Source organism: Cyrtonyx montezumae, unplaced genomic scaffold (genome assembly GCF_038088225.1).
Source record: "Cyrtonyx montezumae isolate F1298 unplaced genomic scaffold, pur_monq_1.0 scaffold_3, whole genome shotgun sequence".
Classification (NCBI taxonomy): Eukaryota; Metazoa; Chordata; class Aves; order Galliformes; family Odontophoridae; genus Cyrtonyx; species Cyrtonyx montezumae.
The window spans coordinates 103,396,190-103,411,328 of record NW_027072034.1 but is presented as its reverse complement, the minus strand read 5'-3'; the positions used below and the strand labels follow the sequence as shown (position 1 = coordinate 103,411,328).

At 41.5% G+C, this 15,139-nt stretch overlaps 2 protein-coding genes across 11 annotated transcripts in view; both read right to left on the bottom strand.

Moving 5' to 3' along the window:
* The window catches only part of RESF1 (retroelement silencing factor 1), a 307,071-nt gene that overhangs the window by 119,934 nt on the left and 171,998 nt on the right, over positions 1-15,139 (bottom strand). The window lies entirely within an intron of this gene.
* The window catches only part of BICD1 (BICD cargo adaptor 1), a 153,233-nt gene that overhangs the window by 38,869 nt on the left and 99,225 nt on the right, over positions 1-15,139 (bottom strand). For all 8 annotated transcript variants that reach the window (XM_065742625.1, XM_065742627.1, XM_065742619.1 and 5 more), the window contains exons 3-4: positions 6,726-6,878; positions 3,891-4,328 (exon numbers count right to left, since the gene is read on the bottom strand). In XM_065742625.1, the coding sequence (XP_065598697.1) occupies positions 3,891-4,328; positions 6,726-6,878 (591 nt within the window). The remainder of the gene's footprint in view (positions 1-3,890; positions 4,329-6,725; positions 6,879-15,139) is intronic.

Genomic DNA, 15,139 nt, shown 5'->3' with positions numbered 1-15,139 from the left:
CGAGTTGGGAAGCAGATGACACAGGAGGCTCTCATGGCTTTTGCATCAGGATCCACAGCCTATCAGGCTGACTGCTCTTTCACTCTCACTGTTGCAATAACTCAGCCCAGTGTTTACATGTGCAGACAATGTTGTGCTCCATGCTCACATAGTGGGTGGCTGAACTGCTAATTCAGAGTACTCAAAGCTGTCCCTTCTGAGGGGTCCTTCAAAAAGCACTGCCTTCTCTATCAGCATACCTCCAGGCAGCATTTGGAAGAGTCAAAACAGCCACCATGAAACTCAGTGATGGAAAATAAAAGCCTTTTAGAGACTCTGAGGATACTAATGCCATCTCACAAAACATTCCAAGCAGTGGTTCAGATTCCTGTTATCTCCTAACAAGGCTTTGAACAAGGCTTTTGAGCAGTGGCTGCTGCTCAAAAATAACAAAGTACTAAGACTTATGATGATCCCTTGGTTTTACAGACAGGCTTTCAAAACATGATTTCAATTACAACCTGCAATTGGCTGCAGGTAAAAATTGTAAGGATAAAAATAGAAGCCATGTTAAAAACATCTCAAAGTTGGCCTCATTTTTTTTTTTATGTACAGGTGACTGATGACTCTAGAAGAAAAAAACAGGGTGAAAAGCTCATTCCAAAAAATATCTCCTTAGATACAGGGAGCTCCATGTAGGCACTACAAAGCCTGTGCTGTAATGGAGGACAGCTGAGGGCCATTGAGTGCGCCACCAATACAGCTGTGCCCTTCTTGCTGCCCTCATCTGCCATCAGCCTGCATTACCAAAGAGCAGGCCTTCCATAAAGCAACCTGGTGTGAGACTCTGTTACAGTCTCTGCATAATTTCATCAGGCAGAACTGATACTGACGAATTATTGATCTCAGCCATCATGAAGAAAAACTGTATCAGAGATAGTAAATATCTTTATGGTGATTTTTCTGCTGAACTTAAATGGCTTCTAGGAACAAATACTTCTTTCAAATAGAAAGGATTGTTTCCAGAGAAAACACACAAATGTAAAACCCATCTACCAGCTTGGACAGTAGGTAAAATGAAATACATAGAACTACAGAATTTTACTCATCCTAGTCCAGTAATTATGGATGAAGCTAATCCACTTCTGTTTGAAGAAAACTACGTGCTCCTACTTCCAAGGAGAAAAGAACAAAGCTCCAACTGCGCTTGGAGTACTCCTTCTGAATAGTAAGAGCTCTGCTGTTTCTAAGGACAGACACTGTATTTCTTGTTCGTGACATACATTTCCAAAAACGAGCAAATTTTTGGGATTAGACTACTGTTTTAAAGTCTGTTTGCTTGTTTTTATGATGTAATTAGTAGCAGGAGAAATTATCCATGCCTCCATCTAAAAATGGAAATAAAAGCAATTCAAAAGCTGCTGTACCCATCTTGAAATGCAGTCTTCCATTCAAAGGTCTCAGTGTGAGATTTCCCCACAAGCTTTTTGATAGTTTGCAGTCTAAAAGGCCAACACGCAGTACTAGTATTCCAAAGTTGCAAAAGAAACTTTACCTAACATGATAGCTTTTCTGATGCATGTTTCTTTTTGAGATTGAAGAGTGAAAAACTCACCACACTGAAGGCAAAAAAGGGAAACCTCAAGTTTGATTCTCTCAGAAAAGGAGCCCACTGTCCTAATGATATAAACATACTTCCCAAGAGAGGGTCATCTCCTTCAGCAGCTCTATCATAGTACATCCCCTTCCAGTAAATGAGAGGATCATATGCCAAATATTGTGATATAACTGTCTGAATGCCACATGGCAAAGACATTGCTAAGGAGAAAAAAAATACAATTTTGTTGACGAATTACCTTTTGTCAGTTTGAACCCAATTAAATCTCCTGTTCACTGTGGGGAAAAATTTTGAAGGAATTTATCAGAGTTAATTTGTGTGACTCAAGGTGAGTTGATACAACCGAATAGAGAAGATGATTGCTTTAAAAAGAGTACACATCAGCAGGTTGCAGCAAGTTTTTCCAGTATCTAAACAGAAGTGTCCTGCTAGGTCTAGTCTCCCTTTTCTAATCCTTTTAACATCCCTACAATGCTGAATGATGTTGGAGGGAATTTGTGTGGGTTTGCTGAGGCTCAACAAAGCCACTGTGACCAAAAGATGTTTTTATTTCCTAGGCTCCTTCTAGGGTCCTAGGACAGCTTCTGGCTAGTGAATATCAGAAGGTGGACTCTTTGTTTAAGAAGTGTACAAAAATAAGTAATGTTAAAATTAGAGATAACAAAAACATTTGCTGTACCTTTCAAGCAGTAGTTTGCTCATTCATCATGTTCAATATTCAACATATCAAGATAAAATACAGCCAAAAAATTATGTTTTTTCATTTTTAAACATCTGTTACATATTTACTTTGTATTTGCTTAATTGTAAATTATGTTTGAAAATGATTGAGCTGTAAATTAAAATGCAAATATTTCAAAGATTTTTTTCTGAAGTTGTGTATTTATTAGCACTGTATTTCTGAATGAAGTCAAAAGATGTTACACTCCTGTGATTACACTATATGCATAAATGTATACATGCATATGCATCTTTATACCAGTTAATATATGAGCAAAATACACACACAGATTCCATTGTAATACTGGAACAGTTCTTGACAGAATATCTACAGAAGTGAAATTCCTGATGTCAAGCTTTTCTAGTTAAATTATGCACTTTCTGCATCAAAGCTATCTGTGCAAAGCAGTATATATTATCAACACTTCCCATGTCATAGCTCAGATCAAAACTTCCTATGCTGTGTTAGGCAATGAAGTAAATAAATCAATTAATGCTTCAGCAAATATAGGAGAAGCTATGTAGGAATTTATTGTTCTTCAGCAAGAGCTGCAAATTGGGCTTCATCACCTTTACCTCCAAATATTCTCTTACATTTTAAGTAGGTCTCACTCTAGAAGAGGTACTTTTTGACAGTCTCCAGCTAGAAATTGCTGGATTTCCTGGTTTCCCTGAAGGTGCCAAAGCCTTTCAAGCTCCTTTGGCAGAGTTGATGTTTAACAGCTTGGGCAGTGGGACTCCTTGATTGCATAGCACTGTTCCCTGTCTAAGATGAAGTTAGCACTGGGTTATCTGGATTACTCCACAAGTTCCTGTTCTGTGGATATGCCTAGGCTGTACAGAAGAGCTCAACAAATTTAACAAGAGCAAGTGCAGTATTCTGCACCAGGAAAGGGGCAACCCTAGATCTATGTACTAACTGGGGGATGAGAGGCTGGACAACAGACTCATGGAAAGGGGTTCTGGGGGCTATGGCTGATGGCAAGTTGTGTTTGTGTCAGCGGTGAGCCTTGGAAGACCAAAGGGCCTAACCAGGCCCCGCAGTGAAGCGGGAACAGCACTGCCCCTGTGTGATGGAAGGGGCTGTCCTGCTCTGGTCTGTGCAGCCTCACCTTGAGCACTGGGTGCAGGTTTGGGTGACATAGTAAAAAAGGACATAAAACTATGCAAGAGTGTCCCAAGGAGGGCTGCACAGATGGTGAAGCATCTGGAGGGCAATATGTGTGAGGAGTGGCTGTGGGCCCTGGGTTGGCTCAGCACAGAGCAGAGGAGCTGAGGGGAGGCCTGATGGCGGCTGCAGCTCTCACAGGGAATGGAGGGGCAGCGCTGAGCTCTGCTCTGTGTGACAGCCACAGGGCCCGAGGGAACGGCATGGAGCTGTGTCAGGGCAGGGGCGGCTGGGGGTTAGGGACAGGGTCTGCTCCACAGGGCGGCAGGCATGGCCACAAGTGCCAGAGTTCAAGGGGTCTCTGCTCTCAGACAACATTAGGGTTTTAGGTGGTGCTGTGTGGGTCCACAAGCTGAGTCTGATATGAGTGTCCAAAAGCTTTAGGGCACTAAATTAAACTCTTACCTGCATGAGTTGCTGCTTCAGTTTCTGTATTTCCGATATGTTGAGCTCGCTGAAGAGGTCAGAGACAGGATGCAGAGATTCTCCTTTCCTACTTGTGGGAGTTCGGTAGTCACCGTTAAGTTTCACAAGAGACCCATGGATATGTCCATTCATTTTGTCATCATTGTTGGGCTCGCTTGTATCCTCTGCAAACTTTAATCCATCTACTGATATATTAATATGGTTATTATACATGCTATCATTGAGGTTGATGTACTGGGAGAGTTCCTTCCTCAGATTGTTCTTTTGTTCCCTTTCATTTTTTAAAGTTTCCAGGGCTTCCTCCAGCTGATGTTCAGCAATCTCCTTCAGCCGGATGGCATCTTCTAGCTGACTATTAAGCAATACTGTCTCCTCCTCAAATCGTTTAATCTCATGCTTTAAGCCTTCATATTCAACCTGAATTAGACAAGACAAAGAACATTCATAATACTAAAACTTGAGTCGTGAAAACCTGTCATTTATCAGCCCTATTGAAATAAGTGCTACAGAAAATGCACTGTGAAATACCACACATTGCCTGCAGATACAAAGAATTTCTGCCTAGAAAATATGTGTGGAGCTCTGTTTGTTGAAGATTCCATTTCTCATTTTCTCAACATGAGAGAATCAGGAAACATTACACCTTTTTCCCAAGTAACTTATAACTATTCAGAGTATACTTAGGTAGCTCCAAAAGTACTGCCTCCTATTTATTTCCATGGAAACTAAAACAGATACACAAGAGCACAGTAACACTATTTGACAGCAAATTCCCAGCTTCAGAACACTCTTTTTCATCACAGACACTACCATTAGCTCTGCATTTTTGCCAGAAATGAATGAGAGTCTGCATACTTTGCTCGTAAAAATCTTCACAGCCATCCAGAACGTGGCTTGTCTTTCACATCGCTGTTGCCACTGCTGAAACATACCGCCCACCACCTTAATGTGCTCACATCCCCTATTTGGTCTCCATAAGCATTCAGCAAGCAATGATGAAAATCAATGGGTGCCATTTCTTCTTCATGGAGAAATTCAATAGCACACCTTCGCTTCATATGCACTTCCATGTCAGACCTCATTCTGTCAGACTGCCCCTCTGCTGACATCTGTCACACTGCAACCAAATGTGATGGAATACTGGTGGGAAGGTTCAGTCTCTACTGCCATACCACCAACATCTGCCTCTGATATCATGAACCAACATAATAGAACATGAGGCATTACTTTTGGAGAAAATTGCTCTTGATATTTTACCCTGGAGGTCAGAACTGCTTCTGGCAGCACAAGTACATGGACTGATTTTTTAAGTCATTCTCTGCGTGGAAGTGCTTTTCCTCTCCTCAGATTCTGGCACTTGGTTCCACTAAGAATGAAGTATTATGACAAATACAAACACTGTCAGATTTTATTCTGGGGGAAAATAGGATAGTCTGTAAAGTGGTCTTTATTTATTTTTTTCCCAGTGAAAATGCCTCCTGTGAGCTTGGTTAGGAAAAAATATATGCCTCCAAGAGGGAATTTGCTGGGTGGTAAATAACTCTGACACAAAGATGAGCTGCTAGAAATTCCGTGCTAGGAGCATGAAAGCCTGGGTATTCATAAATAAGGGAAAGCCATACCCACTTGGATTACCTGTGCATTCCCTGTGCAACTGCTTCAATTGTTCTAAATGTTCCAATTGCATTTGTGCTAGAAGGGTAGAATAGCAAAGAGAGATGAAAAAGTACTGCATGTTCCTGCAAGAATAAGGAAGCTTGGCTAACACACTGCCATGGGAAACTGGCAGCCTTAGCTATTTGTTGAAAGCCTTAATGGAACTGTTCACTATGCTGGGATGTAATGCAGGGGCTGCAGAGCAGTGCTACTGTAATTTGGTGGAAGCTGGGGAAATGCTGTTCCCACATGTAATGTTATGTTGGTCTGGGAAGTGTCTAAAAGAAACTGTTTCATCCTCCAGCTGAGATACTTACTTATTTAACATGGCAAGCTCAGTTTTCTGACATGAGAACAAGTATCTTCTGTTCAGTTTAAAAGACAGCTGTGTTCCTGATGACTTTCTCAGCAGTATTTATACCCAGCGGCAAAGGAAGCTGTGCTTTGTAAGGGAGAGAGGGCAGGCCTGGCTGCTGTTTGTTTCTTGACTTAATGGGGCCGTGATTTATGGTGGCTCCTGGGGGCGTGTTCTGCACTGCAGCAAGCAATACAGCACACTGCTTTGCTGTCAGCTGCACATTACTGCAATGGGGAAAACATGAAAGACAAACTAGGAATACCTGACATCCCTTTGCCTATTTTTGGAGCTTGTCAAACTTGTTGGTTAGCATTGCTGAGCAGAGAGCAACAGTAGTACTGGAGAACCCAGGGAAAAGTGAAAAAGAATCCAGGGAGAAGACAATGTCCTCTTTTCTCCACTTCAGAAGAGGAAGTAGAGCATGGGAAACAAAGTGAGAGGAAATCAAGGGCTGACCTACCTCTGCTGCTGAGCATAGAGGTCAGTGTGCAGGGAGAGACCAGAGGAAACACAGGAAGGGAAAAGATGCACTCTTGGCTATGGTAACAACGATCCTTCGTTCGGCACAGAAATAGTCCCTCAGAGGCTTTCTAAAACTGAGGAAAGGGCCTCCCCAAATGTAAAAAAATGACCAGTAACACTGTTGCAGAATGAGTGTCTAGCAAAAATCCAACTGAAAAGTAACAACAAACTGCCACGCGAAGAAACTTCTATCAATACGCTTTGTTGGATCACATTATGGAAACCTGAGAAAACGCTGTCATCTCCCAGCTTAGCACCTGGTACCTCTCAATGCTTACTTGGTTCTGTTTCAGCGTGGATACCAGCTTCTGTAGAGTGATATTTTCTTCTTCAAGTTCAGTGTAGTCCTGCAGGAGCCTTGCCTCTCGAAACTTGTACTCTCGAATTTCATCCTTCATTCGTATCCTCTGCAGTTCCACCATTTCGTTATTCTGCCAAGAGAGAATGCAAGACTGTTACCATTGGTGCACAGCTCTCTTAATGACTGAAGCTGCCTTCAGAAAAAGCCAAACAAAAAAGTAAACCTCAAATAGAAAGGATTTCAGTGTGCAAATCAAAACTGTAATTGATCTGGGACAAAACCAAACTTCCAGGTAAGCACTGGCAGCACAGTAATGAGAACATCTGATAAGGAAGCTTGATTAAAACATTTTCCAGATTAGATGTTTATTGAAATGGTAAGCCTAGCAAGGCTTTATCGTCTCATTAGTTTTATTGCTCAGAGACTCTGTTGAATCTAAATAAAATTACCACCCATTTTCCACCAAAAGATGCTCTCTACATTCATACAGCAATGCAATGAATAACAGCATCTGTTCTGCAAAGACATCTGCTACCAAGCAAGACCCACATGCACACTTGTTTCTCCAGGCACTAATGAGAAGCACGGGCAGGTGGGAGGACCTGCCACGCAGCAGGCTGCACAGCACTGCTCCAAAACTGACCCAAGCCTTGCTGCACAGGGCGGGGTTGCAAGATGTCTGGAACACACAGTGTCATCATTTTGATTTTCCTATTAGCAAATGCAGTTCCCAGATAGAGAGAATCAAAGAATCAGAGTGGCTTAGGTTGGAAGGGATCTTAACAATCATCCAAGTCCAAACTCCTGCCATGGGCAGGGCCGCCACTCAGCAGCTCAGGCTGCCCAGGGCCACATCCAACCTGGCCTTGAGCCCCTTCAGGGATGGGGCACCCACAGCATCTCTGGGCACAAGGCACTTTGTAGGAAAGGTGATACTTCAGCATCACAGTGAATAGCAGTTCTGATGGTTTACAAGTGTACAGACCAGGAAATACTGGAATGCTGTTCTGCTTTATTCATAGGAAATCCCTGTGTGTTTTGTGGAAGCGAGCTCATCTTCAACCTGTTCAACAAACTTCATGCTGAGGTAATACTTTGTTACTGTCAGTAAGTAGGATATCCTTATTTCCAGCAAACGCCCTGGCTCAGCACGCTACCTTCTCGCAAGTGTCCTTCGTTCCTTCAAATCATCTTAAATGTATGCTTCTTGAGGAGACCACATATAGTTACCTAAGACAGACCTGGCTGTACTGATACAATGTCTTCTAATGTGCCAATCTGGTCCCTGTACTAATCCTCTTCTGAAACAACTTCCATGAAGACATTGTGAGAAGATACAAAAACACAAGGCAAAGGGAGCCTGTCAGCAGGGCAGTTATCTGTATGAGCCACTAGAGGACAATATGACTCAAATTATTCTCCCATCAGGAAAATAAGTCATAATTAAATTTCACTGGTAGTAAGCACTGAACATTAAGCTTTCAGGACAAGCAATTGATCCAGGAACCTTTGCAAGGGCACATCCTCAGTATTTTTTATACTTCCAGAGAGCATTCTCCCCAAGTTTCTGTATGTACAAAAAACAATTTAATCCAAGAGCCAAGGGGTAAAGCTGATGATACACAAGTAATATTTTAACGGATGAAAGTTATTTCGACTCCAGAACACAGAGCAATGGATTTAATGTGTCAATAAATAAATAAATAAATGAGAAAAGGAAGGGAAAGGCCTTCCTGCAAAACCATAGAAAGCCACAGCATTGCATCTAATTACATGTAAGCACTAATTGTGAAAGACATCAGTCACATCACTCAGTGCATGTCTAATGTAACACAAGAGATAATGAGAAACGAGGAACAGAGGGCTCCAGCAGTGATAAACTGCGTTGGTCACCTATCTGCAAAAGCTTAGATATTTTTCCAGACCTGCTGTACATTTTTTATTTCTGATGAGTTTTTGGTGGTGGTGGTGGTTTGGTTTTCAGGTTTTTTTTTTTGTTTTGTTTTTTGTTTTTTGTTTTTTTTGTCTCTCAGAGAGCTAGATTTTCAGCTTTTCCACAACATTTCCCCATGCAAATTCTCATGAAAAGATTTCAGATCCTTACTGATGTAAAGTGTACTGTTTTTCATTCCACGGAGCAGCCTTCTAATCAGAAACTAATTAGATGCCCCCAAGTAGCCTGAATAAATCGTTACTTATCTGTTGGAAAAATGCAAGCAGCAGCATGATGAAGTGCACTGCTTGATAATTTTCATAACTCATGAGTAAGAGAACAAAGGAAAAAATATATACTTCCAATTTAATGGCATTGTGGGCATTGTGTTATGGCTGATGCATATAAAATATCATTTGATCTGATGACAGTTTTATTGCACTAGCAGTAAATTGCATCTAATAGAAAATTTATGCTTAGACTAATATCTGTGATCTCACGTGCTTGTTGACACTTCTTATTGCAGATCTGCACACCCTACTTACTTGACTCTGCAGAGGAGAACAAAAGGTGTTTTTTTTAGGAATGTGAGAAACACTCAAAGATTTCTGGTTAGGTAAAGATAGTGATAGCAACAAAGTTCATTCATTTTTGCAGTAGTGGAGGCACGCCCCCTATTGGCAAGGGAGAGACTGAGCAACGGTCAGTGAAATTCACTCCGTTATATATGCACTTCCAATATAAGGTCTGTTACCAACCTGTTCTTTTTATGTATGTTTTGTACTTTTCCATGGAGGTAGGAGGGCAATGTTTCCAAAAGTTAGCACAGTCTCTCTTTTCTGTGCTCGACTCTCCGCACCCTGCATATTTACCATATCTTGTGCCTGTCTCAGTTCTACCCACGTCAGGATACTCCCAATCTCAATTTTCCTCTGTTCAGCAACTTCCCTTGTGGAAAAAAATAAAGAACCTATATAACTGTTTCACGAGAGGGTTATAAAGTTCAGTAAGGCCTACACTATATACAGAAAATACTGGAAACTTCCACTGCAAAAACACTATCTACCTCTCACAGGAAAAATGACAATGGGTAAATCATAGGTTGTAGTTGGACTTGATGATCTTGAAGGTCTTTTCCAACCTGAGCAATTCTATGATTCTATAAAAAATAAAGTTTAACAGAGGTTCAAATATAATTATTTAACAGTACATGGGGAAGGTCCTAGAGGGCTACCAGCACAACTCTAGCCAAAATCATGTTTGGGACTTCCTTCAGGATCATTCAATCACAAAATTAACAGTATTTATAAATGGTTTTGGCTTCTCCTTGTATATACTGTTTGCATTTATTTGGCAACATCAAACCATAAATTAATAAGAAAATAATGAGGAAAAAATAGCCAAATCCTAAGTCTGAATCTTTGATTTGCTGTTTTTAGCATACATGGATATACACTTAGAAACTTAAAGTTCTATTATCTCTCTTGTTAGAAGATAGATTATTATAAAGCTCTATTATCTCTCTCACGTGAGAAGCCTCTAACATGAATTATGGGTACTTTCTTTTCTTTGTCTTCTTTAAGAAATTCTATTTCTGCACCACCACAGAGAAACCCAGCACAGTGTGGCAGGAATAGAGAGCTCCACTGTAAAGCTGAACCCTCTCTTTCCTCCAGACTGAAGGATCCAGAGAGGAAGTAAAATGAAAAGACCCAGAAAGAGATTTGCCATGCTAGGGACACACAGCTCTGCAGATCTCCACATCCTCAAAAGGAAACAGTTCCCAACAAAATAAGTGTGTACTCTGCTGACCACCTGGCTGTGATAGAGGCTAAGGGTAACCTTGGAAAATCCTGGATATAGGCAAAGCAGAAGGGTTCAAGTGGCACAGACAGCAAATGAGAAAATGGGCAAAGAGAAAATGCTGTCTGAAGTGGGGACATCGAAGTAGTGCTGTGCAGTAAGGAGAGGGGAGGGCTCAGGAGCCATCTTGTTATCTTTGTGATAACACCTGGAAGTGCTGGAAAGCCAGTCCTGATCTGCAGAGATACTCAGCTTTCCTGTGGCATGACCTGATTTTTAATTCAGAAGGGATAAGGGAAGCCAAGAGAAGAGCGGACAAAAAGGGGAACAAAAGATCAATGGCCATTTTCTTCTGTTTACCATCAACTGCTTTCAGTCCCCAGACAAAGGTCCTCTATCCTTGCCTTAAAGCTTCCCTAGTTTGCGAGTAGGAATATTCACTCTGAAGTAGTGACATTTTCTGTGTTTCTGTATATATTACAAGCCATTATGGGATTTTGTGGATGACCTTGTCTGTTCTGGTCTGATCCTTCTATAGGGCTTTACAGTCCTGATCCTCCAGATGATTCATGGATGCAGAAAACCTAGCACAACAGGGACAGAGCATCTCTTTCAGAACCATTTGTTCTTTCCCTTTCAATATATGGATATCTCTATACCCCTAAAATAAACTACTTCACAGATTCCTTTTCCATCTGAATTTGTCTGATTTTATCCTTCAAAATGGTTCATCCAGGTGGCATTATTTGAGTTCATAGTATCACTTCTGATTTTATTGTTTGACATTAAAACAATCTTTTTAGTTTTTGATACACAGATTAAAAAATTAAAATTAAAAAGAAAAAAGAAAAAGGAAAGTAAAATAAAAAGTACCTATATAATCTTTCGTTCTATGGATTTACTTACACAATGACAGTACTAACAAAGACAAGGATGAAAAAACCCACATATTAGCTAAAGTATACTGAATAGAAACCAGATTATGATAATGCATGTTTCAAGTCGCTTCACCAGCAATGGTTTTTTAATACAGCATTTTACAATTCACCTAATAATTTCACCATCCTAAATTCTCAACACATTTAATTGGAGAGCTAAATCTAAAGAAGTAAAGGTGAATTTCTATTAAAGGCAGTTAAATGGCCCATTTATGTAGTTTCTACAGTTTGAAACCAATAATGTTCAATGTCATAAATCCTGCTACATATAAATCCCCATAAAATACCTATTTTATTGACTTATATATTTATGTAAGTACATATAAAAATATAGAACAAATGAATGTTCTGTTTTTTTTCTGCATTTACGTTTCCCACTGAATAGCACTGTCACATCATGTTACGAGGTCTTTTGTATAAATTGATTAAGAAACATAGATCTCTCTAATTGTATATATTTATCTGGTGAACACATGAAATATGTATAATGGTTTTATCCAGACTGCATTAGTAGCACTCCATATTTTATATTAGCGCTCTGTAACAAACACTGCTTCAATATTCCTAACTATTCCTTCAAAGAAAGAGAAACTTTCACTGAACAAAACTGCATTAAAGCTGTGTGAGAGAGAATTCAAGCTCTGGGGTTACAGCACAGTTTGGTTCATATAATCCTTCCACATATCTGCAGAATGAAGTCATGCATTAAAATACGGTCATTGCAAATACTAAAATATCAATTAGCTGGAAAAAGAGTTTTGACATGAGAAGGACTCAATGGAGGTCATTTTGTTTCAAGAAAAATTCTGCTAGTCACCTGCCTCCTGCAGTTCTGGCAGCATTAAACATTTCTGAAAAGAGGAAGAATTTATTTCAAATGCTACAATGTCTAAGTGGAAGGAACTAATGAAATAATTTTGCCCTGGAGCATGCTCATGGACACATCTCATAAAAACAAGCAGACACAGCAATGCTCTACATCAACAGTCCCCTCTGGCCCATTCTGGTCTTCAAATTTCTGCATGTGCTGATGGAGCACATCCACACAGGGATGAGCCATAGCCCAAGGTCCAGTCCTGCTCCCTGCATGTCCCATTGCTGCTGCAGTTCGCCCAGCTCCACTGCTGGAGGAACAGAGCCACCCTGCAGGAGCCCAGGGCTCCAGCCTCAGGGAAGAGCACAGGGTGGACAGAAACTCCTAACAGTACACTTGAGTTAAAATATTTTCATAGAATCACTAAGGTTAAAAGAACACTAAGATCAGCTAGTCCAACTGTCATCCCACTGTCCACTGTCACCACCATGCCCATTAACCATGGTCTTCAGTGCCACATCCACATGGACCTTGAACATCTCCAGGGATGGTGACTCCACCAATTCCCTGGGCAGCCTGTTTAAGTGCATCATCACTCTTTCTGAGAAGAAACATTTCCTAATATCCAAGCTGAACCCCCTTCTCTTATCAGTATTTACATGGGAGAAGAGGCTAACCCCTACCTCACCACAAGCTCCTTTCAGGCAGTTGTAGAGAGTGATGAGGGAGACCTCCTGAGCCTTCTCTTCTTCAGACTGAACAATCCCAGTTCCCTCAGCTGCTCCACATAAGACCTGTGCCCCAGACCTTTCACAGCTTTGTTGCCTTTTTCTGGACATACTCCTGGGCCTCAATGTCTTTCTTGTAGTAAGCAGGGGCTGCGCCCTTGATATTCCCATTGTACTAAAATAGTGCTGAGCAACAGTCAAGCCTGCAAGCTCTTTGAATTGGGGCTGTTACCCACTCTGTATCACTTGTTATCCTGTGCCTGACTGAGTACTATTACAAATATATTAAAAACAAGTTGCTCAGGAATAAAAAAGAATAAAATGAGGAGGAAGGAGGTTGGTATTCTGGGTAATTTGGGATTAAATGGCTTTTTTATTTATTTTCTTGTCAATTACAGCAACAGTGAGTGTTGCCACTTTCTACCCACAATGTAAGAACCCAACAGAAGTGATTCTGCATGACAAAGCCTCAGGGCAGGCTGTCTGATGGAGAATTCATACAGGCCTTTTCAATCTCAGAAAACCCAGAGCTAGTTCTAAAGCTGAACCGATCCCTTGAGGGAGACATCTGCCAGCCACAGCATCCCTTCAGAGAGGCCATCTGTCAGGCAAAAAGTGCCAAACTCCCTTCCAGACCCAACAGGGCACTGGCTGATGGACAAAAGAAAAGTTGTGCTAACAGGGTGTGGAGTTGTGCTCTGCTCCAACTTGGGAGCAGCACAGCTGCTGCTTCTGCTCCTGGCCTCCCTTGGGCCAGAGTGTTCTTCCGCATCATCAACCAGACCAGGGGCCAACAAGCCACCCCCAAAAGCAAAAGAAAGTTGGTTTTAGTAGTACTTAACTCTGACAGTGCTGACAGGGTGAACACAGAGACAGCAGTGCCAGTAGGAGGTAGGGAACAGAAACCAGAGATGTCTATAGGATGTACTTGCTGCTCAGACACAGACTTGTAACTTTATTCAGGTGAAACCCATCACTGTAAATTACACAATTCATAGAGCTTCTAGCAGCGCTAAGATTTTACTAAATGCTTTGAAACACTGAGGAACGGAGAGCAGTAAAAGTGAGTTCCTGAGGATGGGATGAGGAAAAAGAAAAGAAACTGCAGAGGCAACATACAAGCACCTAAATAAGGGGACCAACTCTGACTGTTTTAACATCCGTTATGCTTGGTTGGTATAGAAAAACATGCCACAGTTTGCTTTGCATTGCTCTTTACTGTATTGTCCTAACTTCTGATGTCAGGGTGCTTTCAGAGCTCTCCGTTGCAATCCGTCTCTAACAGCAACTCTCTAGGCAGCAACTTCATCCTCTTGTGTTTCAGGCATGAAGCTATGCTCCCTGTACACTTTCTGCTCCCCATGGCAACTACCTCCCCTTCTTACAACTTGGAGCTATTTTAGTTACAGCTCTCTGCTAGCTCTATCCTACATTCCTCATGTTCCTCACACTGCAACCCAGCTGCGCTGCTGAGAGATGCATGTGCAGGGCCCTTGCTCTCAGCCTCACCATTCTGCACCACAATGTACTGTTCAAACTGCTTTCTTTTTATTTTCATGCCAAGCCAACCTTCAGTCTTGTAAATACCAGCTAGAAGTTGCAATACCAACGACTGCTGGCAAATGCCTCTGCCTTCCACAGCTGAGCTATCCGTTTGCTGTGACAACACACAGACCCAGCTCTGTGCAGTACTGACAAGTCTAGTCCTGGGGAGAGCAGCTAAGCTCAAAGGGGTTGAGTTCAAACTAATCAGACAGGTAACTAATCCTGATCCTCAGCTCACGATCAACAAAATCATAGCAAGATGGATCTCCAAGGATCCCCCAGGGAGCATCTACTCCATTTGTCTTTTATGAGACAGGAGCAACTACATCTGTGCCATTCCCAGTGTCTGTCTCCTCTCAAACACTTCCAGTGACAGATCCATCATCTTTCCCTGAAACTTGTTTCCTGACTTCACTTTTGCTTTTCTCAGAAAACTCTCTTGAATACTTAATCAGAACCTAAATCTCACACCTTGAAATGTAAAAACAAACTAAAAGAGGAGAGAGAAGAAAAAAAGACTTTTACAATCAGGGTAGTGACACAATGGCACAGGTTGCCCAGAGAGGTGGGGGATGCCCCGTCCCTGAAGACACTCAAGGTCAGGCTGGGGGGGCTTTGACCAACCTGATC